Source organism: Juglans regia, chromosome 13 (assembly GCF_001411555.2).
Source record: "Juglans regia cultivar Chandler chromosome 13, Walnut 2.0, whole genome shotgun sequence".
Taxonomy (NCBI): domain Eukaryota; kingdom Viridiplantae; phylum Streptophyta; class Magnoliopsida; order Fagales; family Juglandaceae; genus Juglans; species Juglans regia.
Genome location: NC_049913.1, coordinates 38,477,281 through 38,492,297, shown reverse-complemented (window position 1 = coordinate 38,492,297; position 15,017 = coordinate 38,477,281). Strand labels below are relative to the sequence as shown.

The 15,017-nt window shown below is 29.6% G+C and overlaps 1 protein-coding gene across 1 annotated transcript in view; it reads left to right on the top strand.

The window, feature by feature from the left end:
- The window catches only part of LOC108987473 (cyclic nucleotide-gated ion channel 1-like), a 74,355-nt gene extending 59,934 nt beyond the window's left edge, over positions 1-14,421 (top strand). The window contains exons 4-8 of the mRNA XM_035684215.1: positions 10,132-10,350; positions 11,050-11,330; positions 12,048-12,159; positions 13,245-13,514; positions 13,805-14,421. Coding sequence (XP_035540108.1) covers positions 10,132-10,350; positions 11,050-11,330; positions 12,048-12,159; positions 13,245-13,514; positions 13,805-14,296 — 1,374 coding nt within the window. The 3' untranslated portion in view covers positions 14,297-14,421. The remainder of the gene's footprint in view (positions 1-10,131; positions 10,351-11,049; positions 11,331-12,047; positions 12,160-13,244; positions 13,515-13,804) is intronic.
- The last annotated feature ends 596 nt before the right edge of the window (positions 14,422-15,017 follow it).

Genomic DNA, 15,017 nt, shown 5'->3' with positions numbered 1-15,017 from the left:
TTTTTAAATTAATTTTTTGAGCTAGTACTTAATAATTATGGGCCTCAACTGCCCCATAAATTTCAAAAAGACTTTAAATCCAATTTTGGCCCCGTGGCATTAGCCTGAATTAGGTTTCTCAAAATATTAGCCCCTTAATATCATTCTAAAATATCAATTAACCCTTATGACTTTACCATAAACTTTTGGGCCAATGAATTAAAGCCTCTTGACCAACTTCAGAAATAATAGTTTGTGGGTTTATCCAATATAGTCCCTCAAATTTAATTTAAGCCCAATAAAAATTATTGGTTATAATATTGAATCGAGGCGTGAGTCACCTCCTGATATGCATGGTCTTTACTCTCTACTTCATCATAATTACCTCCTGAATTCTCAGATCATGATTAATACTAATATTTGCTTTAATTTGGGCCTCTGGCAGCTCATCTTAAAAATCCTTGAAATGTGCGAATAATAACAACCTCTTGAGTGTTTTTTCTTTCTACAGAAATTAACGTGGAGATCGAAGGGGATCGAAGAAAGGGAAGGTCAAGGTTTCTGGAATCATGATCCCATGCACAACTTCTTATATTTTTCTTTAATTTATTGATATTAATTATAAATTATGATATTGCCGGGAAAGGAAAAAGTCTAAAAGACGTAGCTAGCTTGCTAGTATGCTAAAACCTTGTGCTTCTTTATTCTTCAACAATGTCCCCCAAACCAAAACGGCCGGTGTCACTTAATTTTCTCTATCGGAAAAATGAAAATTAACCAGGCGCTGAAGCAAGCGATCGAGCTGCAGTTCTTGGGATTAATTCAAGTCTTTGTTACCCCCGGGCCGGTTGGAGCAGCACTTATTTGCATTGTTATGTATTTTTTTTTTGTTTTTTTTAATGAAAACAGTTGTCGTTATATAAATTAATTTAACTTGTAGATTAAAACAAAATTTAAAAAAGAATCCATATTTTAAAGATCAATATTTTATTCTACGTTATTATTTTTAGGTGATGATTATTATATTTAGACGTGAAACATAGGGCCGCAAACAAAACAAAATAAAATGTTTCTAAATTTAATTTGTAACTATTCCTGTGTATGAAGACTAATTTAGTGTGTCAATGGCTGCGAGATTTCAATGTTCTTGATGATTGTAATAATCATTGACATTTGATTCTGGTCAGGTTTAAGCTTTTCTTTATTTGTCCTTAACATTACTTTCCTTTTCTTGGTTCCAGCTTCTTGTAGATTGAGATTAATGTGTATTATCTTAAGAGATATGACGTTATTATAATCTGCTTTAGCTGCAACTGTCTCCCACGTTATTATCTTAAGAGATTTATTCACACGTTATTATATATAACCTGACGTTATTAAGAGATTGGGTATAATTAGCTGCAACTGTTTCAATCATGTACTGAGACAGTTTTTGTTGATCTTTACTTATATACTATGTATGGATGCTGCTGGCTGTGCGCGTATATATATATACTAGGTCGGGAACAACGTGCAAACGTTGCCTAGTTAAGTGAAACAATTCTTATTTTTTACAAAAATAATATGGTTTAAAAAAAATAATTAATGAATAATTTAATGAATGAAAAAATTCTTTTTTGAGCAAATATAAGAATAAAAAGTATAATAATTAAAGAGAATGGGCTAGTAGATCAATACTGATCAATGCTGCCATTTTTAGAGTTGACCGAGACATAAAAAGAGAAAAATCACTTTTATCCCTTATCACATAATATTTTATCATCGTTCATGAAATTATTAGGTCATATATATACATATTTGATATTTTTTATTGTAGGTTATCTGTGTGAGTCTCTTAATTAAATCGTATTAGATATTTCTTAAAATTGAATAATGATCAATAAATATTATAATCCTCAAATATCATAATCTTTTTATTATCTTATAATGTGATATTTGATGATTGTAGATAAATTATTTATTATATTTTATTTATAAATCTATCCTTTAATGTAAAATTGGCAATAAATAGATTTTTTTATATATATAATTATATATATATTGAGAAGAGCTAGCAATGCTACAATATGGATTTTCTACCCATCATCATAAATAATGAGAAGAGCTAGCTAGCTATACTACTAACAGGCTAGCTAGAGATATATATAGGAAAGAGGCTCCCTTGCTTTCCAAACTATCATACAATTAATTAACAAACGTCACCATTAGTGGGAATCAGGCCAGCTGCTTGATCATGGGTTGATGTTAATTTCAGCCTAGAAGACGTAAACAAGACGGAAGAAAATTTGAGATCAGTTGACTGGGACAATTGATGAACAGTTGACTTGGACAATTGATGCACATTAATGGTCTTGGCCGCGGGTTTCCACTGCCAATCACGTCTTCATGATGAACAGTTGACTTGGACAATTGATGAACATTAATGGTCTTGGTCTTCCACGGCATGATCACAAGTCCAAACTCGTTGATCTATTGTTTGGCAAACCGCGTCATTATATTATAAGATTTTATTCATCATCTTAAATTTAGGTTTCTGAAAAATATATTGGGAAATGGGCATAAAATTGTCATTATATATTAAATTATTTTCTGTTAAAATGAATTTATTTTTATCTTAAATTGTCATTATCATTATAAATAATTCGTCATAAATATTTATTTTTTTAATAATAAATTAATTACAAGACAAACCACCAAAAGCAATAACACCCAACGTTCACAATGAAATACATATATTTTATTGAAGTAGGAAGCAAATTTAAAACGTGTTAATGGCCACCCTTGATTTCAATTTGATTTGCTTAACCTGGCGGCGGGAAAATAAATAAAAGCCAAATAATTGTAAAAATCTCAAGTAATATTTACAATTTTCAGTTAAAAAAAAAAAAAAAGCTCCAGCCTCCGAAAGTAACTTGAGAAATAAAGTTCACCATGCCCACGCGCGTCAAAAGGCGCGTGGTATCGTCGAAGAATCCCATTCCACTTTTCCTCCCGCTCACCCCTTGTAAGGCCATCCAAGCTCCCACCGCATCGTAAAAATATCTTAATCCAACGGATGGAGTTCAATTGCGTATGTGCAACGGGGAAACACAGGACTTATCTCAATCTTAGTTCGGCTTCGGACAAGAACCTGACGCCAAACCTGAGGTGCGGAGACGAACCTAGTACAGCGTTTTTTACGTTGAAAAATGACTATATGTATTTATTTTTAATTGCATTCGTTGCTTTCACATGCAGTTTACTTAATTTATATTTAATTTTTTTTATTAAGAACTAATTTTTAATTAATAAAAATGTAATATTTTCAGTTAATTAAATAACAATATAATGTTTATATAATTTATAAATAATTACACGTTATGATACTTTAAAAAAGTCTAATTAAAGCTTTAATTACAGTCACTGATAAGTAATTTTAAGTTTGGGAGGGCATATTCTATCAACTTGTAGGAAATAATTCTGACATGTACATCAGATAGTTTTAAAGAAGTCTAATTGGAGCTTTAATTACAATCACTAATAGATACATCAGATAGTTCTTACGGACGTATGTACATTTCTTCTAGGATAGATAGATAGAACTTAATTGGACATAAAATTCATCATGATCATATACATACATACATGTACATATGCGTGATGAGTTGCAGTTTGATCTTTTTGAGGCACAAAAACTAAATTCGGATTCTTAATCCTAGTCATAATGATTATCTCCACATCCCATTTTTCTTGACCTATATAATTAATTACTGTACTTTGATAATATACTTATAGACGAATGACGTTAACTTTAACAGAACAATAATAAAAAAATCGTTAAAATACGATTTTCTGTTAGATAGCCACTTATTTATCTAGGAAAAAGAAATACGAGGTTAGAAAAAGATAAAAAAAAATAAAGATTAAAAAAAATCTAAATTTCAGTAAAGTAATAAACAAATCAAATATTATACGTACAACATATAAATATTGATAATATATACATGATATATAGTTCTTTTATTATTATTTCTTTTATTCATAATTTGGGCATTATTAATTAAGTATATAATATATATATACATATATAAGATCATCAGTTATAAACAAATCAAATAATGTACGTACAATGTATAAATATTGACAACATATACATGATATATAGTTATTTTATTATTTTTTTCTTCACTATTTGAGCATTATTAATTAAGTATACATGACTGTTAATGTTTATGCAAATCAGTATTAAAAATTGATCTTAAGGGCTTGTTGGGTATATAATAATAATAATAATAATAATAATAATAATAATAATAATAAATTGGAAATAATATTTAGATGACTACATCCTCATCCCTAAAACCTCAATTAATGCATGGGGCCGGATATTAAAACAAAACTAAATATTGATAATATATACATGATGTATAGTTCTTTTATTATTATTATTTCTTTTCTTCATAATTTGAGCATTATTAATTAAGTATATAATATATATATATATATACATATATAAGATCATCAGTCATAAACAAATCAAATATTAATGTACGTAAAATGTATAAATATTGACAATATATACATGATATATAGTTATTTTAATTTTTTTCTTCATAATTTGAGCATTATTAATTAAGTATATAGGATTGTTAATGTTTATGCAAATCAGTATTAAAAATTAATCTTAAGGGCTTGTTGGGCATATAATAATAATAATAATAATAATAATAAATAGAAATAATATTTAGATGACTACATACTGATCCCTAAAACCTCAATTAATGCATGGGGCCGGATATTAAAACAAAACTTATTGGCTGCAGGCATTTTTAGTAGGCCAAATGGTGTTAACTTTAACAGAAAAACAATAAAAACAGTTAAAATAAGAATTTCCATTAGATAGTCACTGTATATATATAAAGAGATATAAATATATATATATATTCATCAAGTATATTTATTTGTTCATTTGAACCAACTATCAGAAGTGGTTAATTTGTATTTTGATCAAGCATGAAGTTAAGAGCTTGTTTTGGATAGTGAGATGAGATAAAATGAGATAGTTTTAGATGAGTTGAATAAAATATTATTAGAATATTATTTTTTAATATTATTATATTTTATGAGAGAATTTAAAAAAAATTATAATAATGAGATCAGATGAGATAAGATTATTTTTTTTATCCAAACAAATTCTAAGTGTTCATTGCGTAGTTAAATACTCTTTATACATTTGAGTATTACCCTTTTTGATTTTTAATGAATTGCGATTACTCATTACAAATAAAAATTTCTTGTTTGTTTAGGGATCAAGATGAATGAGTATAAAGATCACATCATGAAATGTGATCATTAATTGACGCTTATCATGATATATTCTCCTAATTTTCCTCATATTTACTTTAAATGATCAACGCGATTCTTGCAAGAACTATGCCACAGCATAAAAGGACGTTAATAATTTGTGCTAGTGCATGGTTTAGATAGATCTAGCTAGGACCTCCACGCCAGCTTTAATTTCCACTTTTTCAACCGCGTGCTGCATACTCTGGCCTGGGCCCTAGACCATATTTCTCTTTTCTCTTCAAGGTGGTACTACCTCATATTTCTATCATTTAATTATATTTATTATTTTTAATTGGTAATCTTGTCATATTTTTTTTAAGGTACAACTTGATTGTTGGAATGGCAGTTGAAATATTTAATTTATTTTCGTTCATTTGTTGGAAACATTTGTTGTTGTTGGAAACTTTTAATTGGGTTTGCAAAAAAATTTGTTTTGTTGCTGTTGTTGGGTTTTTTTTTCTTGTTGAATAAGAACTTAGAAAATGTTTATTGTAATAGTTGAAAAGAAATAAGATTATGATGGATGTGAATGACGGGTGTGAATGATTTTAGATGTGGATGATTTTGGACGTTAATGATGAACGATTTGGATGTGGATGATTTTGGATGTAGATGATGGTATTATTTATTTTTTGGTTGTAATTTTTTGACAGCTAAAATGCATGCAATATATATTATATATGAATTACTAATTACTGAATTATTTAGTTTTTAATTGTAATTTTTGAAAAAATTGAAATTTAAAAGCTAACACAAATTTTTTTTTAAAAAAAAGCTAAAATCCAATTTCGCTCCGACAAGTCAGATTCAAATGTCAGATTTGACCTCTAACAAAGTCGAAGTTGAAGTCGCTCAGCCCTAGTTGGTGGTCATGTGGATTATCTTTCATATGAAACACGAGTTTTGATACTCATCATCCTCACACACCACACGCCACACTTATTTTTAATTTTTATAATTTTTTTATGATTTTATTCTTTCAAAACTAATTAAGTTCTTTTATTCATTATTTATATACTACAGTAAAAAAATAAAAAAATTATGTATGGTATAGGGTTTGAAAATAATGACTAGAATTTTTTATGAAATCCAAGATCATGCACGTTTGTTTTTTCGTGGTTGAAAGTGGTTGGCAGTTCATGAACGTCTAACGAATTACTCGGTGGTCGTCACGCGGATTATCTTCCAGACGAAAATGATTATTATATTCTTCATACGCAGCCATTGACACACTAAAATAGTCATTTTTTCACATGTTTCAGTTCTGTCCAACAAATACGCATATTTTATAACAGCATGACGAAGTCAGTGTTAATCTGGAAAGAAAAAGAATCTGAAAAGGATCGACAGAGGTGAATAGTCGCAAGAAATTTAAAAAAAAAAAAAAAAGTCATGAATTCGGTATGGTTCATCTTCAATAAGTGGTTGGCGTGGACTTTTGAGGCCCCCTTACTCTGAGGATGCTGACAGCTTACTCTTTGAATTATAAACAATTCCAATCTCATTTTTCTAGTGAAATTAATGCTTATTCATCGAGATAGCGTCTGTTGCAGAATATCTTGCTGATGCAAGTTGATTCGCCTGTGGAAAATCTCTCTCTTAAGATAGGATCTATCAAATATTTTATTAGTAGGAAGGAATGTGCACTGCATCAACATGAGTAGGCATCTAGAGTTGGAGAGACTCGTGATGGATGAGTGCCACTGATTTCTCACAAATCACGTTGAAGATCAGTTATTTCATGTTCACTACACATAAAACTTGGGAGTGTTGTTACTTATCGTTCCGACACCCAACAGTAAAAACTTCTTATTTGGAGGCATAGATTAAAACCAGAGTCTGATCTAATTTTGTCCTTATAATGTCGAGGAACCTTTCCAGCTTTATCTCGTGTTGAACATGGTTAATGAGATTTAGGAGAAGAAACTGAGAAAGTGTTAAAAGGTCAGAAAAAAAGGGTTTGAAAACTGTAAAGGAGAAAGAGGAAAGCTGCCTGCAGAAGACATTGAGAGTTGGTGTTAAAAAAGTCAAGAAAATCAAGCTGTAGTTTCGATTTGGAGAGTTTACCACCAATTGGGGGGATGGTTGGAAAAAGCAAAATGTGGAGCGGTCATTGGCCGCATTTCTACATCTGACTCTGCCCGTGAGCATTCACATCGGTTCCTAAATTTTAATTAAAAAAAAAATACTTTCTATAATTTTATTCATTTTTAAAAAATCTTTTACATTTTATTTTTTATTTTATTAAAATAATATTTTTTTATTATTTTTTTCTCTCACTTCTATTTATAAACTTAATTACTCATTATTCTTTTTTATGTTTTAAATTATTACTCTAGTGAATATTTTAAAAAAAAATTTAAATTATTTTTTTGGGAATATGATAATATTTTTAAAACTAAATTTTTTATATTTTAGTAATTATTTAAATTATTTTTAAAATTATTATTTAAAACTATAATAAATATGAGTATGAAAGAAAGTGTAAATAATTAGAAAAAGAATTTATTTTATTTATTAAAATAAAATATTGATAAAAAGATAATTTAGAGAATGAATAGTAATTTTTTATATTTAAAAAATTATTATTTATCTTCTACATCAAAACTTTAAAATAGAGAATAAGATAAAAGAGAATTTTTCAACTCCACCTTAAATTTTTTTCTATAATTTATGGATAACATTAAATATGACACCGGATGGGCAAGCTTTGACCGACCCTATATTAAAATTTGATAGCAATAGGAAGCGCTCTCAAGTGCATCCGGATGCTGCTGAGAGCATTCTCATTAGGTTAATTGAAAGTTAAATTTAATGAGAATTTAACTATTAAATTATAAAATAGCTCATATTGAAATAACTATATTTCAAATATAGCTACAATAATATCTAAAATAATTTCTAAATTTAAAAGGAACTATTCATTCATCAAATCTATTTTATATTTTTTTTCTCTCTTTTTAATATTAATTATTTTTCTCTCCATTTTAAATAACAATTGAAAAAATATAATTAGAATACAATTATTAATTAATATATAATATTATGAATAGTAAAATATAATAAAATAAAATAAATTCATAATTAAAAAAATTTTAAAATTATTAATTACTCATTACTATATAATGAATAAATAGATAAATCTAATATGAAGATTTGATGTGAATAGTCAAAGTTAAATTTATCTTATATTATTTTATTATCATATAATGAAAAAATGACTATTCTAATGTAGAAACTTATGTGAATGTAATAGTTAAATGCTAAACATGTGCATATCTTCTCCTTCTTCTCTTTCATTTTTTTTTTAAAGAAGATATCGGTACTTTAATTTTATTAATTATCTTTATTTATGATGAAAGAAAATCGTGATTACAATAAAATATTTATAAATATAAATAAGCAAAAAATAAAAACCCAGGCATATATATCTACACTATACTAAAAGTTAAATTTTTATGTTAGTACAAAAGAAAATAAAGAAAATTTATAATCAAAAGAAATGCTTTGTTTAAAGGAAGTTATAATTTTTTATGCTTTTGTAAAGTATATATATTTATATATATATATAATAAATATACTTCATTTCATTTCATAAAGGTGACTCTTTATGGACGACTTGAGTCAGTTCGAGTCGCTGGACACGGATGTACGCAGACTGCTTACTTAAAATCAAGCTTTCTGCTGCTCTTTGCTCACTCCATATCCTGGTCTGCTGGAACACACAAGTCGATCTATCAGGTTCAATGAATTGTTATATGAATGAATTAATAGATGTTCCTTTTCAATACCTTTGGGTATAAGACATTTAGAATAGTACTCTGTTTTTGTTATGTATAGCAGTACCGGATACTCTACCGAGTTTGGGAAAATAAGATTTTTCCTAGTGATCATGTCTTTAAGCTGCAGTTTTTTACTTGAAAAAGCAAGCTCATCATGTGGATGTTAATTGCAGTACTTTGAATAATAGATCGACCAAGAATCTTGCATATATGTTTCTCAATTCTGTTTTACAGTTTTTTCAGGTAGCGGAATTCATTCACGGTGTACGGGTACACTTAAGAATGAGATACCATAGGGAGAAGGGGGTGCGGTAAATATCTTCTTCATCTTCCTACCGGCAATTAATTAGTGAATTTGTGTGGCTGAAAGCTGAATTTCCTACCAAACAACATGATTTATCATGATCAACTAGTCTTTTGTTTCTTTTTATCATGGATTTCCGTTTGCTCTATTTTGCCTAGGGATCCGGATATTGAGGGGCAAATTCACAGCGGAACAGTTCAAAAGTGGATTGTAAACATTCTTCACCCAGAGGGAGAGTTCCTTCGAATCTGGAAATTGATTTTCTTAGTGTCGTGCGTTTTTTCGGTATCAGTGGACCCTTTGTTCCTTTACCTTCCGGTGATTAATGAAGAAAAAAAGTGCGTTGCTCTTGATAGAAGATTAAACGTCATAAGTATTTGTTTGCGAAGTGTCCTGGACTTGATTTCGCTAGGAAATATCATTTTGCAATGTTGTTGTCCTCGTATAGACGAGAACGCTCGTCCACATGAAGGACAGGATGGAGTACAGCTAGTCACAGATGCTTGGCCAATAGCAAAGAGGTACTTGTGGTCACGCTCATTCGTGATTGATGTCCTGTCAATTCTTCCAATCCCACAGGTAATTACTTAGCTTATATATATATATATATATATATATAAATATGCTAATTCTTAAGTACTGTTTAATTTGCTCGTGTGTACTTTTAATGCATGCAAGTTAACAGATATATAATATGATACAAATTAATTAAGTTGTCTTTGTTATTTATATCATGTCCAGGTGCTAGTTCCAATTATTGTTTCAGAAATGCGAGTTTCCAATGCTTTGAAAACCAGAAAAATGCTGACCGATGTTGTCGTATCCCAATATGTGCCAAGAATAACTCGTATCTATCTGTCTTGGAGAAAAGTCAGAAAGATTAATACAACCCTACCTCCAATTATCATAGTGGTGAAAGCTGGATTAATCAATTTGTTTCTGTATACCTTTGCCAGTCATGTAAGTTAATTTGTTATCATGATCATGATGAGTCTCATACTTATACAGTTAATTAACTTCCGGCGGATGAATCGATATCATTCTCATCAAGTTTGAAATTCAATTAATAATCGGCCTAATTAATAATCTATTTTTTGAATAATAATTGTTTCTTATTATATATATTGATATCGTTTCGTACTTACAGATGTTGTGAATCAATTTCAATTATTAATTAAATGATCCCCATCTAATTCTTATTGCTAATTACATATATCAGGCTTTTATCTGATGTCTCTTAAGTTTTAAATGCATCAACCTTGACAAATTATCATAAGCATGCGTGCGTTGTACACATATATACTAATTGTATCCATGGATATATAATTCATGACTACCACCTACTCTTATGGAACACATAAAAAGGCTACAAGATTGACATAAGAAAAACAACAAAATGTTAATCACTACTCGAGCTGAACATTGAAACAGAATGAAGTATTAAGTTATAATTTAAATTCAGAACCTTCGTTTTGAATCATGTTATATATATATGTCTACTTGCATCAAAATTTTCGTTAATAGGAAGTGTATTAATCATTCAATTTAGCTTTTAATTACACATAATTCTCTATTTCCTTTTTGTCATTTTACTTTATCTTCGCTATGATATCTGCATAATTTACAAATAATCAATAGAAAAAAAAAATGATATTTTAGGTACTGGGTGCGTTTTGGTACTTTCTTTCCATCCAACGAGAGACGGCTTGCTGGCACTTTGCGTGTGAAAATTATATTGGATGTAATCGAAGTTCTTCGTACTGTGATCACAGTACTGGAAATTACACATTTTTAAATGATTATTGTTCCGTAGAGAAAGAAAATCCAACAATGTATGATTTTGGAATATTCCAAGAAGCACTTCAATCTGGTACGGTGGCATCCATGGATTTTCCGCGGAAGTTCTTGTACTGTTTTTGGTGGGGCCTGCGAAATTTGAGGTTTGGGCAGTATTTTTGTATTTTCACAATGAATTATTTTATGGTATAGTCTTGTCATCAATGAACATACCACCCGTTAAGCTTGTACATTATTTAGGGAAAAAATCTTTCTGAGGTTTTCAACCAAATTTGTGGTGCTCAAGTAGTAAAGAAATAGATAAATTAAGTGAATCTTATAATATTTATTATGCATTTAATATTATTCGAGATATTTTATATATTGACAGCAATAAATACTATAGGACCCACTTGTTATATCTATCTTGACCTTCGAGTTTGAATTAGAAGTTAAGGGGACCTTAATTTGTGTATATATATGCATTCGGATTCAGTGCAGGGTCTGGTTTTACTGTCTAAGAAAGGTAACACGAAAAAGATAATTCATTATGTACGTATAAGATCATATATCATACATATGAACTTATATTCATATTTTATATATATAGAACACACAAAAATAATTATTTTAGTCAATTGCTGCTCAAACAAGAATTATATATGAAGAAATGCATCTTCGATTTTTTAGATTATGGTCTTTTTTTTATTATCATGTTTTAATTAGGCGTGTGATTATATGCTCTTTGTTTCCTATATATATATATATATATATGAACCATTCTTCGCTTATTTGAGCATATATATATATATGTGTGTGTATTATATTAATCATTTATGATGTGACCATCTTATACATTAGAATTGATCCAATTTTGACAGTTCTCTTGGTCAAAACCTTCAAACAAGTCCCAATTTCTGGGAAAACTGCTTCACAGTTTTGATTTCGATCTTTGGCTTGCTTCTGCTTTTGTACTTCATCAGAAATTTTCAGGTTAGCGTTATGACTTATGTGATGATCACTTTTTTTTTTTTGCAAGTTTGAACGCACACCCATATTTCTATAATTTGGCGTGAGTGATAGATGGTTTCTATGAACATTAATAGAACACAACATGCACGATCTAGTAATTCTATTAGCAATCTCGATCGTTCTCTTCTCTCATCTTGATTTCGTTTTTCTTGAAATGAAACAGCCATATTAATTTTTTGGATTAATTGCCAATTACATGCATTTAGCAAAATATCAATACGAATAATTCTACATACAATCATAGATTGTGCAATCCCCATGTAATCTCTTTAAAAATGAGTAGGGACCACTATTAAAAAAATTAATTTTTTTCATATGAATTCCATGTTTTATTCATTTTTTTTCAAAATGATTACGCGGCGGTTACACAATTCACTGTTGTAAATATTTTTTCTCATATATGAATGATTTTGTTACTGAAGATGTAGAAATTGGAACAGATTTTGTTTGGGTTTATTTTGTCTTATGCGAATGATCTATATTTTGTCAAGAAAAGCATGGGCAAGGCAGTCGGAGTTTGTTAGGGTTTGTGTGTGTGGTTTAAATAGGGGCAAAAACTTAAATTTTCCAATTAAACAAAGGGATAAAAACATAAATTTGTGAATAAAACAAAACAAATGACAAGGACAAAACGGGAAAAGTAGAAATGAAGAGGGATAAAATTGAAAAAAAAAATTTGGAGAAAATTTACTGTTCATCTGTATAAACTCTATTTCATTCATAGAATAGATATGCAAGAGAATATTCTTTTAGTTTCTTTTGATGAGTTTGAATTAATTAAATTGAAACCAATTAAGTGATTTATCCTTTTTCTCTTTTGCCAAAAATTAAAGAGAGCTGAAAATTTACTACACATACTTAATTTTAAACTTAAAATTAAAGAGAGCTGTAGGTTTAGTATAATTCTTTTATATATATATATATATATATAAACTTAGTTATATTTTAAATGGTTATAATTCTAATTTTTTTGTTGATTTAACTTTTGGGAGATGAAGTAGTAATTTATCACTAAGATTTAAAGTGAACTTGTTATATGTAAACAGATGTATATGCAGTGGCAGACACAGAAACAGTTGAAGACATACATGGATGAGAATGATATTGCAAAGATGAGAGGTAAAGAACAAAGTGTGCAGTTCTGGGTAGAAAGAAACAAGCTACCAAGCCATATAAAATATCAGATCATGCACCACATAAAACCAAGACTACAGGAAAAAAAGAATGATATAGATGCGGAGAATCCATTCCCTCACTTTCCCATATTTCTTAGACAGGAGATTAAGCACCATCTCTGCTTGCCCATGCTAAAGAATGTGAGTGTTCCGTTTTCTTCGATCTACTTATTTTTCTGTAGAGAGCATAAAAGGTATAATTAAGTTCAATCAATAATTATTTTTCTTCTATATAGCTTACTACTTATCTACTATATATGACGTAATTCATTGTTGGACGTACAACAATTAATTAATTAATATGTCGACATTCTAATTAGCATGATCATCTTGTACGTGACATTGTTCGCCGTCACAAGAAGTTGTTTGAGATCTTGACATTGAATTTTATTATAGTCTCTCATTGTTGCTCTTGTTTGTTTGTAAGACAGGTCCCAATGTTTCGAGAAGTAAGTGACAGCCGATTGCAACTCATCTGCGAATATATCAAGCATGTGAACTACAGTCAAGATACCTACATTATTCGGGAGGGAGAACCACTTGATCGAATGCTCTTCGTCACAAAGGGCGTTATTTGGAAATTTGCATCCACAAATAACAATAATGGTGTGGGAAGTACTGTCTCTTCAAGCCGCGGGGAGTGTATTGAAAAAGGTTGTTACTGTGGAGAAGAAATTCTAAACTGGGGGTTCCATGGCTTCTCCCAACAGGTCCTGCCCAACCTATCCGACCTCCCAATCTCTAACAAAACCCTCAAAACCCATACAAAAGTTGAAGCCTTTGCTCTAATGGCGAACGACTTGAAGGCTTTAGCCTCCAGGTGTGCCGGCCCAACACCTACAGAAGCAGTCCTTATGATACAAGAAGCTTGGCGCCGCAACAAAAAAGTACGCAATTGGCGATCGAGAGCTAGCAATACCTAGCTGGCATGCACTCGATCGTTGTGGTTTAGGATTAGTACTCCTTTTATTATTCAGCAGCTGCTTGCACGTTACAAGAAAATTATTTATTTAATCAATTATTTTTAATAAAATAATTATTTTCAGTTAAAATAAATATGTTCTGTTTTCTTCACAAATATTTATTTTAATCACAAAAAAATAGTCATAAATACCTGTTTTTCTTATAAAATTAATTAATTAATTAATTGCCTGCTTGTTGAAATGCATTAGTTTGTTTTTGAGGTCGTGTATTCAGTTGTATGCATATGAAAATCAACCGTTCTCACCTTAACCAATGTTGGTTTTCTTTCATATTATTTTAACATTTTGTTTTGGATGAGTTGGGGCGAAGATGTGATGGAGATGGCAGAGCAGCTAACATTTGCTTCCCATATTAATTGAATGGAAAATTAAGAGAATGGGTTGGTTAAGATGACCAAATCAGTGCAGGTTTTGATTAATATATAGGCAATATATTACATTGAAGAGATTGTAACGGATTCCAAGTCTGCTTGTCGAGTGCACAATTCTCTCTTTGTTACATATTTGAATATTGAATATACAAGATAAAGACTAGAAACTCCTACTCTATTATGTTATCTTAAATTGATCATGATCGTGATATGTTACTTAAGAATTGATATGGTGATACAAGGACAAGAGACTTGTCCTTCAAGGAAAAGAGTAAATGACCTCATGGTAT